General features: G+C 36.1%; 2 protein-coding genes across 13 annotated transcripts in view; one reads left to right on the top strand and one right to left on the bottom strand.

Annotated features, from left to right (window-relative positions):
- LOC109418248 (uncharacterized) overlaps positions 1–13,676 on the top strand; it is a 755,006-nt gene that overhangs the window by 247,153 nt on the left and 494,177 nt on the right. The gene's annotated exons all lie outside the window — the stretch shown is intronic.
- Positions 1–13,676, bottom strand: part of LOC109621307 (uncharacterized) — a 155,261-nt gene that overhangs the window by 24,997 nt on the left and 116,588 nt on the right. For all 12 annotated transcript variants that reach the window (XM_062850751.1, XM_062850750.1, XM_062850752.1 and 9 more), the window contains exon 12: positions 8,261–8,396. In XM_062850751.1, coding sequence (XP_062706735.1) covers positions 8,261–8,396 — 136 coding nt within the window. The remainder of the gene's footprint in view (positions 1–8,260; positions 8,397–13,676) is intronic.

Below are 13,676 nucleotides of genomic sequence, written 5' to 3'. Positions count from 1 at the left end.
GAATTCCTGGAGTAGTCACAGAAAAAAATATTGGAGGAATTACATAAGAAATACCACGGAAAACACGAGAGAACTCCATCTATAATCTTAGCAGAAACTTGTTAAGGAATCTCATATCAACCTTCTGGAGGTTTGCCAGAATAAGTTTCTGGTGGAATGGATTTCCTGAAAAAATAAACCAGAAGACGCCAAAAATGCTAAAGAAATCTCAAAAGCAGCTTCTTGAAGAAATATTTCTAAGAATCCCAGAAAGTATTTCCTCAAATTCACATATCAATATCCAGGAAATCACAAAAAAAACAAACGAAATTCCTGGAAAAATCCTAGAAGGAATTCCTAAAACAATTTCACAAGGAACAGCAAGAATTTCCAGGAGGAACTATACGAAGAGCTCTAAGAGAAATCTCATTTGGAGGGATTGAAAAAATTGGAGAAAGAACATGAAGAAAGGAATCCATGAAGGAATTCATGAAAAAAATGCAGAATAATTGCTAGAGCAATCTCAAAAGGAATTTTTGCAAATTATTTTTTGGAGAAATCTCAAAAAAAATATCCTGAGGTGTCCCAGAAGGAATTCCTTGAACAAATCCCAGAGGGAAACTGGTACGAACACCGCAAATAACTTCTTAAGGAATTCCAGAAAGATCTGCAAGAGTAAACCCAGAAGCAATTCTTGATGAACCTTAAAAGGTTCTTCTTGAGGAATCCCAAAAAAACTGTCTGGAGTAGTTCCACAAAGAAAACCTTGAGGATCCCTCCAGAAGAAGGAATCGAAGAGGACACATAGTGTCAGTAACTAATTCTGTAACTGTCGTTCCTAAGTCATCCTGTCGTTCCTGGTATCAGAAACAAGAAGAAAAGGGAGGGATCATAGAAAAAATAAAAACAGATAAATCCCTGAAGAAATTCTGGTGAGAATCTTTCAAGTCTGGTTCAACCTTTGATTAAAAACTGGTAAAATTTTAAGGATACAAGACACCAACTATTAAATTGAGATATGCGCCTACATCATGTACGAATAGGCTCCAAGAGAGCCATAATAAAGCAATGTTTGAAAGTTATTGCAGTATGGTTCTACGGTTTAAATTCCGAAGGAGAATCCATAGATTGCATTGTTGCATATTACGATCTTCTTCAACTTTGTAGTTTCTCAACCGATTTTGTTTTATTTTGCCGGGAATGAACATTATTCTATATCAGAGGTTGTTTAACTGAAGGCATCGATTGATATTTTGTTTTTGACTACAAAAAAATAAAAATAAAAAAAAAATACAATGTCACCCAACAATCATTGAAAGTTGCAGATTACACTAGTTTACAGCATTTTTCAACTCGGTGAGCTGATGATCGTTTTTGGTGTATAATCATGCCCTGAGTTCGAAAACGCAAAGGAAAAAAAATACAGTAGAGCGGAAATTTTTTCGACTTTCCATATAAGGTTGATGATTTGAAATCGATTTTTGTTCTATTTTTAAGTAAAGTCGCTCACTTCACACATCTCATTCTCCGTAATCAATGCTCCGATTGAGCTGATTTTTTTACTGTAATTCGCCTACATATAATATGTCAAATAAACGTTGAAAAAGAATTTTTAAATTGCTTTTTTCTTATTGAAAAAAATACATTTCTTCATATATTTTTGGAAATTTTGCTGAAATTTATGGTCCCCAAAACTCGCCAATATCTTGAATTTCATCATTCTGACACAAAACATGCATTTAGATGATCGAATGGTATTATATGCAGCTTTCAATTTATGGAAAAAGATTTAAAATTGGTTGAACAAAACGCAAGATATTTGAACTTTATTAAATACCATATTTTGAAAAGTTGTAAAACTCGATATTGAGCTTAAACTCAAAAACTGTTCTACTTAAAATTTTTAGAAGCACGGTTTCGAAATCAGCGTAAAATTATGCTTTGAAAATGTTGGTCGTTGACAGAAGTTCACGACTTTCGTTTTATTTTGTAACCTAGTGTTATCTATGGAACAACCTGTGAAAACATCACCCTGATAATACAAAAGTTTAAAAAATTATTTCTAGATCACTAAGCACATAGTTTGAGTAACATAAATAAACTCAACATATGTATCGAACAAGCTATCCCAAGTAACAATGTTTAGTCAAATGAACTAGAAGAGGTTCTTAGAACCATCAGAAAACCAAAATAAAAGGTACAAGGTTTGATGACGGTTCTCAAAACCTCTACAAGACTGATTGGTAATCAAAATGTTGCACTGTTGAAAATGCATTGACATCCATGTGCACAACAGAACATGTACTCGATAAACAAATTGAGATTTGAATTATGAAAAGAAATCCACGTACTCCGGTGAGACTCGAACTCACGACTAACAATTCACTAGACGGGCGCTTCTATTCCTTCAAACTACGGAGTCACTCGACTATCTCCATCGCCAGCAGGCTCAGAACTGAACTCGATTCCACATCAAAATGTTACTTGAGTATAGAACATGTTTATTCAACAACCCTGGACACAAATAATGATCGTTTGCACAAAATCACGCTAGCTTCATTGAAACTTGTTTAGCAATTCCTCTGTAATTGTATTCCTGTGGCAATTTGTTAAGCAATGCCTTTGAAAATTTCTACGGCATTTTTAATGAAATTTGTCCAGTTTTTGTTTGTACTGTACCCAAAAATTTCTTTAGACACTGTTTTCCAAAATCTTTGAGAGGAACACTTCAGCAATTTATTTGAGAATTCTTTTTGGAAAATCGTTCGGTAATTTTATCTAAATATTATTTAGAAATTTCTTTTGATCCTTTTTCTGTGACTCCTCTCAAAAACCACCTGTTTAGGTATTTCTCAGGATTTTTTTCTAAGAATTTTTACCATAATTCCTGCGGCAGTTTTCTTGGGAATTCCTTCGGCAATCTCTTCGAAAATACATATGAAAATTTCTCCCAAATTTCAGGAAATTCAGGATCAATCACCGAAACAGGTTCCAAGAATAAAAATTACCGAAAGAATCTCAAAATAAAAAATAAAAAACTGCTCAAGAAGTCTTTATATAAAGTTACCGACGTAAGTTCCAAACAATTCAATTCCCAAAAATAATGCCAAAGAAGCCTTCAAAGGAGAAGAAGGAATATAAAATAAATAACAAAGTTATCGAAGAGTTACCGAGAAAAATGTTTAAGTAAATTTTCAATGAGAATTACAGAATTCATTTTCATGCGAATGCCGAAAAAGATTGCATACAAATTATCACATTAATAAGAAAAAAAATGCAGAGAAATTAACAAAGAATACACCACAAGAGTAGCCAAAGGAATTCCTAAATAATGCTTGAAAACTTTTCAAAGAAATCTTTTCAGGAACCGTCCAAAACAATTACAGTGCAAGCAAACAAATTTGTCGATATGTTTTCAAAAAAAAAAAAATCAAGAGAATTTTATTGAAATTTGTGAAATAAATTTTCAATATACTTGCCTGAAAATTGCGGAAGGAATTTAAGTATTAACCGTGGCGAAAGAATTTTCAACGGATTTACGGAAGAAATTCCTGGGATAACCGAAGAAGTATCCACAATAATTGCCTGAGAAATGTTCTAAGGAATTTCTGAAGAAATTCCTCAAGTGATTACCGAAACAACTCCCAGAGGATATACCGAAATATCAAACAATGGCTTTGCCGAAAACATTAACAACCAAGGATGCGATCATTCATTTACAATCAGTTACATTCACTTGCTGTTAACTCGCTTCAGAAACATCGTAGCAAAAATCAATGTATGGAACACTTTTTCGTTTTTGTTTTACCTGAAACTTTGTAAAACAGTGTACTAGCGTGGCATCAACTATTGAGTCAACAGAAGGCAGCAAACGCAACTCTCCACGGCGTGATTGTAATTTGGTATGCGTGTGCGACCCTAGTGTTATTTGTCAAACTTTCAGATAAAACTACAAGGTTAAATTCATCCATACATTGTTTTTTGATAGCATGCTTCTGAACTGAGATAGTAGCAAGTGAATGTAACTCCTTGCAAATAAATGATCCCATCCCTGTTAACAACGAATTTGCCAAAGAAAAATACTGATGTCTTAGAATACTTTCAGTGAGAATTTCTTCAAAGATTTCTCCAGATGGTCCAGACAATCCCGAGAATGAATTTTTTGAAAATTTCTCAAGGATCTCCTCCAGAGATTCTTTCAGGTATTACTCAAGATTTTCCTTCAAAGCTGCTTCAAGGGTTTCCTTCAGAAATTCTTCTTGTGATTCATTTGGAAATTTGTGTGAAGAATTGGCTCTAAGGTTCATGAATATGAAGAACATAAAAAAAACTTTTCTGAATAAAGAATATTATTAGAGTTTCCACATTCTGTGGGATTTCTCCAGGAGTTCTTGTGGCAGTTTTTCAAGAAATTGTCCGGGCTGCCAACGGCTTTTCACAAGTAAACATTCCATGAGACTTATTTTTGTAGAGATTTGAAGGATTTTTTTTAGAAATTGCTCGAGTGTTTTCCTTTGAAATTTCATTTTTTTTTTTCATGAATTTCAGTAGAAAATTCTCTTGGGATTCTTCCGGAAGATCCTTCTGGGATTTCTCCAATATTTTTTTTCTTTGAAAACCTGCGGAGGGTTCTCTAGTTCTTCCGTGTATTCTTCCAATGACTTCTTCTATAAGTTTATGTTGCATACATTTCTTCATAGGTTCTCTAAGCAATTCCTATTTATTTTTTATTTCTATGTCTGTAATTTCAGCAAGAATTTCTGCAGACATTTCTTAAGAAACGTTTACACCGATTCATTCATGAATCTCTCCAGAAATTTGACAAACATGTTTTCTTTGTTATTACATCCTCCTTAAGTTTCTCATATGCTTTATATGAATAAGGAAGTTTCTTAAGATATTCTTAAGTTTCTGAGATTTGGATTGTGAAAGGGACTACATCATGTGCATAAGTGGAATCGAGTGTAGTTCTGTGCCATCATGGGACGGAGATGGTCAAGTGGCTCCATAGCTTGGAGGATTGAGAGTCGTGAGAGTCGTGAGAGTCGTGAGTTCGATTTCCACCGGAGCACGTGGATTTCTTTTTATAATTCAAGTCTTACTTTGTTCATCAAACTCGTGTTTCTGTTGAATGTCAGAGTAATCAAAAGTTGAGACTTTGGAATATTTACTTGTTGTTTAAAAATTTGGAATAGGGAAACCCCTATAGAAATGTTCACGGCGCACTGTTTGGGAAGTTCCATGTTTTTCTCTAAAGATAACCTTAAAAATTTAAAAAAAAAATCCCCTGAAAATCTACATAAGTTTTTAAAGGAATACTTCAGTAAAAAAACAGTGATTTCTTTAGAAATTTGTTTTGAAACATTTTCAAGAATTTTTCCAATATTGTTGGTACTATTCCTGAAAGAACTTCTAAAAAAAACCGTGGAGGAAAATCAGAAACAATTCCCGCAGGAATCTCTGAAGGAATCCCAGGAACTATTTCAGAAGGAACAATTAAAAAAATCCTTGTAGGAGTTTCTGCATGAAACTCTGATGAAACTTCTCAAAGAATTATTGAAAGAACTCTTTGAAAAAATTCCGAAGGAACCTATTTCATTCCTTCATTCCCTGATGAAATTTCGGAAGGGTGTCGCGCAGGAATTTCTGCAAAAAGTTTCTGATGTAATCTCTGGGAATATTCAAGGGTACTTTTGTTTCAAAAGTAATCTAGAAATTCTAGAGAAAACTAGAAAAAAACACAGGAGAAATTCCTGCAAAACTTCCTGGAGAAACTTGGTGGAATTCTAATGAAAATTTTATGAAGATTTTTGAAAAAAAAATCCTGGAGAAAAATGGTGATAAAGTTCGTGGCGGGTTTTCCGTAAGTGTTGCTGGAGCATTCTGTATTTCGTATTTCTGAAGGAATTTCTGTATTGCCTGGAGAACGCTTAGATCAGCTTCTGTAAAGATTCTGAGAAATAGACTCTTGAGATAGGGGAAATTACCTATTCTCGACCGTTTTGTTCTCTTCGTCTTGGTTTTTTTTTTGAAACCAATTTAACTCGGAGTTGGCCCCAAATCCTTCTCAACTAAGCTGAATTATATGGCCAAGTTTCAGGCAGTTTGGCTGACAAACACCGCCCATGACGAAGAGAACAAACCTGCCGATAATACCCAATGTCACCCTATTTCTAAAAAAAATCCTTAGGAAATTCTGTAGATTTTTTTCTGAATAAATTCTTTCAAGAGCCCTAGGAGACATTTCTGGGGGTGACATTTCAAAAAAATCTGAAGGAATCTTTAAATGAACTGCTACAGGAATCTGTGGAGGTTATTCTTGGACACATTCCTGGGAAATTATTTTAAGAAACTCTAGAGCAGTTCCCGAACAAATCACTGATAAGTTTCTTTAAGAAATATCTCTCCGGTTTTCTGAAGGAATATCTATAAAAAAATCTGGAGGAATTCCCGGAGAAATTTTATAAATTAACACCCACAAAAAATTTTATAGCAATTTCTAGTGAAATTTTAGAAGTTAGCAATGAAAATCGACCTAAAAAAATCTAGGTGAAATTTAAGGAGTAACTATTGAGGGTATATTTGAAGAAAGTCCTGCATCAATTTCTTCAAAATCCCTGGAGAATTTTTGAAATCAGCCAAGGTTTTTTAAGTCTGAATTTCTGCAGGCATCCATGAAACAATCTTGGAAGGAATCCATAGAAGATTTCTTCAAGAAATCTTTGGAAAAAATAATAAGGGAATCCAATTAAAACTTTTTGGAGGATTCTGCAGGAAAATGTCTGAAGCGTTCATGGAAAGAATTTCTGAAAGAAACTTTGAAAGAACTTCTGAAGAAGTCCGTGTAAGATTTTCAAAAGAAATCCTTGCAGGAATTTCTGGATAAATTCTGATCTTTTCATTTACTAAAAGGCATCCATATTTTAATTCAGTGGTTAGTTTTTCATACCTGAAAGAATCGCTGAAAGCATTGCTGAAGGAACTCCTGAATTCCTGAGATATTCTGAAAGAATTTTCGTATTGATTTCTGAAAGAATCTATGGAGATTTTTTTAGGAAACTCATGGAAATTCTTCTTGAGAAATTATTAGAGAAATTACTGAAGTATGGAGATGAAATACTGGAAGTAATTCTGGAGGGAATTCCTGGAGGTTTAACAGATGAAATTAATGGAACAATTTCGGAAGGAATCCAAGGAGCGTTTTGTAAAGAAGTTCTTAAATTATTATTATTTTTTTAGAAAACATTGAAGGCAATTAAAAACAAGTCTGACAATTTTCTTAAGGAATCCTTGGAAGATTTCCTTAAAGAATTTCTTTGAAATTCCCTGAGAGAAAATACTAATGAAATTTTGGTGGAGTTTAACCTAAATCCAACAGGGAGGAAACAATTCCAAATTTTACTAAGAAACTATTTTCTTACGTGTATGGAAGCGCAAAAAAAAACGTAGGTTATTTCTGTTATATTTGCAAGCACGGTCATACTGCGAGTCAGGCCCGTGCGCAAAAAAGGCGTCAAAGGAGGAAATTTTCGTAAATTTGACAAATGGCAGGGGGGCGCCTGGTACATGCAACATTGGCACTGGGAGGGGTTTAACCCCAAACCACCCCCCCCCTACCTCGATGATACCACTGCGCTGGTTATACAGAAGATTTTATGTATATGAATCACTGTATAATGTACAATGTGTAACACTAGACACGTTGCTTAGCACAAGGTTCAGCTTAGTTAAGGCGAAACTGGAAGCATTTCCTCATTTTTTGGTTTTTGATTTTTTTATTAAATAACAAAGTAATATTTCCAAAATCAGTTTTCGTGCACATGTAGAGTATGGATCAGGGTATCTTCTGATTTTTTTACGCGGTAGAAAATGTTTTTCGTTTTTGCAGAAACCATTTTTGAACAAAATTTTACTAAAAAATGGTTTCTGCAAAAACGAAAAACATTTTCTACCGCGTAAAAAGTCAGAAGATACCCTGATCCATACCCTACATGTACACGAAACCGATTTTGGAAATATTGCTTCGTTATTTAATAAAAAATCAAAAACCAAAAAAATGAGGAAATGTTTCCAGTTTCGCCTTAAGTGGATTATTTAAAACAGTCGTTTTTCTTATGAGAATATGATTTTTATAACTCCTCCGACCCCAAAGAGTTAAACAACCATATATCTACGAAATGCTCCATCATAATGATAGTCGACTACTAGAAATGCCCCATCATTATGATAGTCGACCTATCGCATTTCGATGTTTTACCCGTAACCCCCAGAACATACATACCTCACTGGCGGCGTTGCTCGAATAACTCATCCGTTTCACCTTTCGGTAGGTGTCATCGTCTACGGCTTCCTTCAGTGCCTGCTCCAGAGCAGTTTCCAGGCCACGCGCCTTCGGATGGTTCTCCACCTCGGCATACCTGTGAACGAACAAACATGCGAGCGAGTGCAGGGGATTGAGAGGTATTAGAAATATTTCAACATTGCTTGTCGTCAGATGGTCGAGAAACGATCGGAAGGATGCAGGAGATGTTGCACACAACAACGCTTCCAGCCAGCTGCAGAAGATTGCACACGTGCATTTTGCTAGCACTGTTCGTATTTAGAAATGGAGCCGACGGATCAGATTTGATTTTTCTTGTATTGAAACAAAAATGGAGCAAGATAGCCATAACTATTATATCACCCCACTTTAAACGTTACGATTCATATTCTTAAAAATAACGAATGCTAACATCACAAAAACTTATGTAATACATTTTACAGACTTGAATATTAATAAAAATCCAACAAAGAATTATTTTTAGTACGAGGAAACTTGTTGTTCACTAGTACTACTTCCCCAGTAGCTAAATAGCGAAGCTCTATTCTCAGACAATTTTACATTGCTACATTGCAACTGCTGGTTGCTCTACAATTGTAACCCACGATGAATGCTTACAGCAGAGCAAGGTACACTCGTTGCACTGCACTACTTCGACGAGCAGTGCAAGAATCATGGAGCCCTCTTGGGTCCATTGAAGCAACAGCAGTGCAAATATTTATTAAGTTTTCGATATGAATCTTTTCTTCACGGCCAATGCAACCATCACCCAGCTGCTCTGGAGCTAGAAGCGCACAACCGTCTCGATTACGTTTGCACTTCTGGTTTGCTCTTTTTTTCGCTGTATCTATGTACATCGAGCAATCCCAACGGAAGGACAACTTCCACGTAGATCGATGGTTGGTAGTTCTTCTTTCATGGTTAGTTGAAGCACCTGACCACTGGCGAGGGGCATTTCCACTGTGTACAGGGCCATGAGTTATGAATTTCAATATCGATATCAGGGTGGCCACACTTCCAAGGAACTGGTGTTTCTGTTTCAAGGAACTATACTTTATCTGATGCAAGATGTGATGTTGTTCCGATTCAAGAAGACATCAACATAATTTAAAAATTAGCCGGCCACACTCAATTTCGAAAGAGAGCCAGTGAAATTTATACACTAAAGCCTCTTTTTGTGCATATTTTAGATTTGGCACCTTTTTATACCCTGCATAAGGGGGCATCCATTAAGTACGTCACCCTAAAATTGAGAATTTTCAACCCCTCCCCCTCCCCCTTCGTACGGGTTTTTCCTATACCAAATACATTGTGTGTCACACTTTCACAAACCCCCCCCCCCCCCCCTCTAAGCGTGACGTACTTAATGGATGCCCCCTAAAACGAAATAAAGTAACTCAGAACCACATTAAGGACAGACTTGTTAGAATCCCAAAATGGCCGCCACAACCCAACTAACAAAATTAGCTGTATAACAGCTTATAGAGCAAACGCTTTTAGAAGAAGGCTCTCTTAAACTCTTATGCAGCAAAAATGTTAGCTGGGAATGGCCTACTTTGGCACCTAATCACGATTTCGAGCGCACAAATCTTTTCGTAAACAAAACTCGCGCACCTGATCTTCTTATTTTAAGCTTATTACAAATGAGCAAGAACAAAATAATCAAATTCACTGTTGCTTGAAGCTTGATTCTTGAGAATTGTGCGTCTGAAGTTCTGATGCACTGAAGCGGGATTTCAAGACGTTTGCCCTTAAGAAAATTTATGAATGACGGTAACTATTGCAACGGAGGCCATTCGAATAGTCGGTACAAGGCCATTGGGTGTTTATAGGGAAGAGCAAAGGGAAGTTGCAGAGGCATTTTAGGGGGTCACAAGAGGTTTCAGAGGGATACCAGAAGACCTCGGGGTTTTCGAAAGTATTGCAGAGAGTTTCAGAGGATTTTCTAAGGGCTTTAGAGAAGTTACGGGCATGTTTTCGGCGGTTTCCCGGAGTCTCACGTACGTAACATGGAGTCCGAGTGGGTTTTAAGGAAGTTTCGGAGGCATTTCAGGAAGTCTGATAGTATTTTTAAGTTAATTTCAGAGGCGTTGCGGAGGCGTTTCGGAAGGTCTCAGATGCGTTACGTGGGGTCCGAGGACGTTTCAGGGAGATTTTGGAGGCATTTCTGGACATTTCAGAGCATGTGCTCGTTTTCTTGAAATATTAGTTTCGGCCTTCGGCTTATGAAAACGTCTTACATAACACTAGTTTACAGCATTTTTGAACTCGGTACGCTGATGATCATTTTTGGTGTAGAATCATGCCCTGAGTTCGAAAACGCGAAAGAAAAAAATTACAGTAGAGCGGAATTTTTTTCGACTTTCCATACAAGGTTGATGATTTGAAGTCGATTTTTGTTCTATTTTTAGGCAAAGTCGCTCACTTCAAACATCTCATTATCCGTAAACAATGCTCCGATTGAGCTGAAATTTTTACTGTAACTCGCCTACATATGATATATCAAATAAACGTCGAGAAAGAATTTTTAAATTGTTTTTTTTTTCTTATTGAAAAAATACATTTCTTCAAAATTTTTTGGGAATTTTGCTAAAATTTAATGAGATTGTCCCTTAAACTCACCAATATCTTGAATTTTATCAATCTGACGCAAAACCTGTATTCAGATGACCGAATGGTATTGTATTTAGCTTTTAATTTATGGAGAAAAATTTAAAATTGGTTGAACAAAACGCAATATATTTGAATTTTAGTATATTACATATTTTGAAAATTTGGTAAACTCGATATTGAGCTAAAACTCAAAAACTGTTCTACTTAAATTGTTTTGAGGGTCGGTTCTGAAATCAGCGCTAAATTGTGCTTCAAAAATTTGGATAGTTGACAGAAGTTCACGACTTTCGTTTTATATTGTAAACTAGTGTAATTATGAAACGTGTTAAATTATCGAAGTAACGGATACCTACATCAAATCTGTGGAATGTGGCATCTCAAGTTCCTGGTGTTGACATTGCTTGGAGAAAAAATTAAGGCAGGAAAAAAAGTGATGCATAAGTTTGCAAGGACATGTGATTGAACTTTAAAAGGGCGTAACTACTTTTGAAAACAGTATCTTTTTATTTAGCAGTGCACCCAATTTATTGTTTTCCAAGCAATCTAGCAACGGCAAGATTAAATCCTTATTTTCCCAATTTAGGGAATTGAATGCATGGAAGTGCTGAATACGGCCTACATCTTCATAAAAAGGTACTGTTTTCAATGTCGGTTTGAAGTGATAGAAAGAGAAAATTATGCTTATTACTATCCATATGATGATTTTTCATTACAAATAATCAAAAATACCCAAGGCCATAGCCTCCCAAACTTCACTACGCAACTTGCAAACCGCTTAGTGTTCCGCTTGAATTGTTGATGTTGACAATACAATCAATTAGGAATTCGAGGGCGCCATGTTTGGGAAACGATGCCCTTCGCAGCACTTTAGAAAATGAACCTGACTCGCCACAATTGTATAAGGTAACGAACCACTTGGGCAGTGGCTTCTATTTTGGGCACTTTTCCGCGATTACTCAATTTAATTTCAAACAGAGTAACTTGTATTTTTGTACAAAAAAATATGCTATTTTGTTGAAAATTGACTGAGTTACAGTTGTAGATTGCTCAAAATACAAGCCCCTCCCAAATGGTTCCGCTTCCTCATAAAATTGATCAACCGTTGAATCATAGTCATGAGCTAAGATCTAGAAGTCATCTTTCTTTCTGCTGCATTAGGGGCCGTCCACAAATGACGTAGCTTTTTGGGGGGAGGGGGGTGTTTGTGATTTTGTGACGAAGTGTGACGACAGGGGTTCATGATATGCTACGTAGCTTTCTACTAAGCCTATTGAAAAAAGTATTTCGCAATTACCCCGGGAGCGGTCGCGTCGTGTACTGAGTACACGCACCATGAAAAATGCACGTATGTGGTACATAGAGTGAGCGCATTATCGCTGCAGGTAGACATAGACGCGACTGCTCGAGTGTTAATAAAAATTTTACTTGCATTAATTATTAGTAAATCGAAGAAGAAATATATTGCAGGATTTCTCTTTCCATTCACATTATTGTAAATAACAAATAATGGACATAAATGGCGACTTCCTTTCATAATACATGTAGCAATCGGACGCAACAACTGTATCTGAGAAAGTGGTTTGAAATCCTGCTTTAAAAATAATGTATTGTGTACGCAGAAAAAAAATCAATATCGCTCAAATGCTTCTCACGACAAATAGTTTGTTGCTTGCTGCAAGGCCGGAACAAATCTCATTTTCTTCTTTTGTCACTTTGCTCGTTGACTCGTCAAGGGGGGGGGGGATGATAAATAATAAATGTATTTGCTGAAAAATTACCCAAACAATTAGGCAAAATCGTCAAACTCATCGGATTTGTTAAGAAATTTGTTAAAAACATTCTAAATGGATTTGGAGGAATCCCTGAAGGAACTTCCAGAAGAATTTCAGAAGGAACTCTTGGAGGAATCTTGAGAAGAAATCATAGACAAATTCCAAAAGAAATCCCGTGAGGAGTTCCTGGAGCAATTCTAGATGGAACTTTTGAAGAAATCCTGAATAAACTCCTGGAAGAATCTCGGAAGGAGCTATTTGTAGAGTCTCAGAAGGAGCTGCTGGTTCAATTTCTGTAGAAAATACGGAAGAAATTTTTGATGGAATCTCGGAAGGAATTTTTTAAGGAACCCCTATTTTTTGGAGAATCCCGGAAGATATCTAGATAGAACTCCTGGGATACCAAAAAAAAATGCTGGAATAGTCCCGGGAAAAAAATCCTGTGTGAATCATAGGAGGAAATTTTCGAGGAATTCCTGAAGGAATCCGAAAAAGAATTCCTGGTGGTATCCCAGAAGCAACTTCTGGGGGGGGCGTTGAAAGAATGTCGGAAGAAATTCTTACAAAAATCTCGAAATGTATATCCGATTGAATTCCGGAAGGAATTTCTGAAAGAAACCCAGAGGGAATTCCTGGAGGAATCCAGGATGAACCTTCTTTAGGAAACCCGGAAAGAAGTTCTGATGGAATATCAAAAGGAATTCTGGTTAAAATCCCTGAGCAGATGTTCGAAGAAACTGCTGGTGGAAGGGAGGAGAAGAAAACCTTAAAAGAACTCTTGAAGGAAACCATGGATAGACTTAAAAAAAAACCTTAGAAAATAAAACTTCCAGAGAAATCTCATAAGGATCTTTTGGTGGAAACTAACATCCTTCCTGAGGAATTATTGGAGGGATATCTGAAGGAAGTGTTGGAGAAATCAAAAAGGAAGGAATTCTCATAAATGGGAATCCCAAAAGAAGCTCCTTGAGGAATTTTAGAATGAAATGCTA

This window comes from Aedes albopictus, chromosome 2 (assembly GCF_035046485.1).
Source record: "Aedes albopictus strain Foshan chromosome 2, AalbF5, whole genome shotgun sequence".
Taxonomy (NCBI): Eukaryota; Metazoa; Arthropoda; class Insecta; order Diptera; family Culicidae; genus Aedes; species Aedes albopictus.
This window is presented reverse-complemented; position numbering and strand designations above follow the sequence as displayed.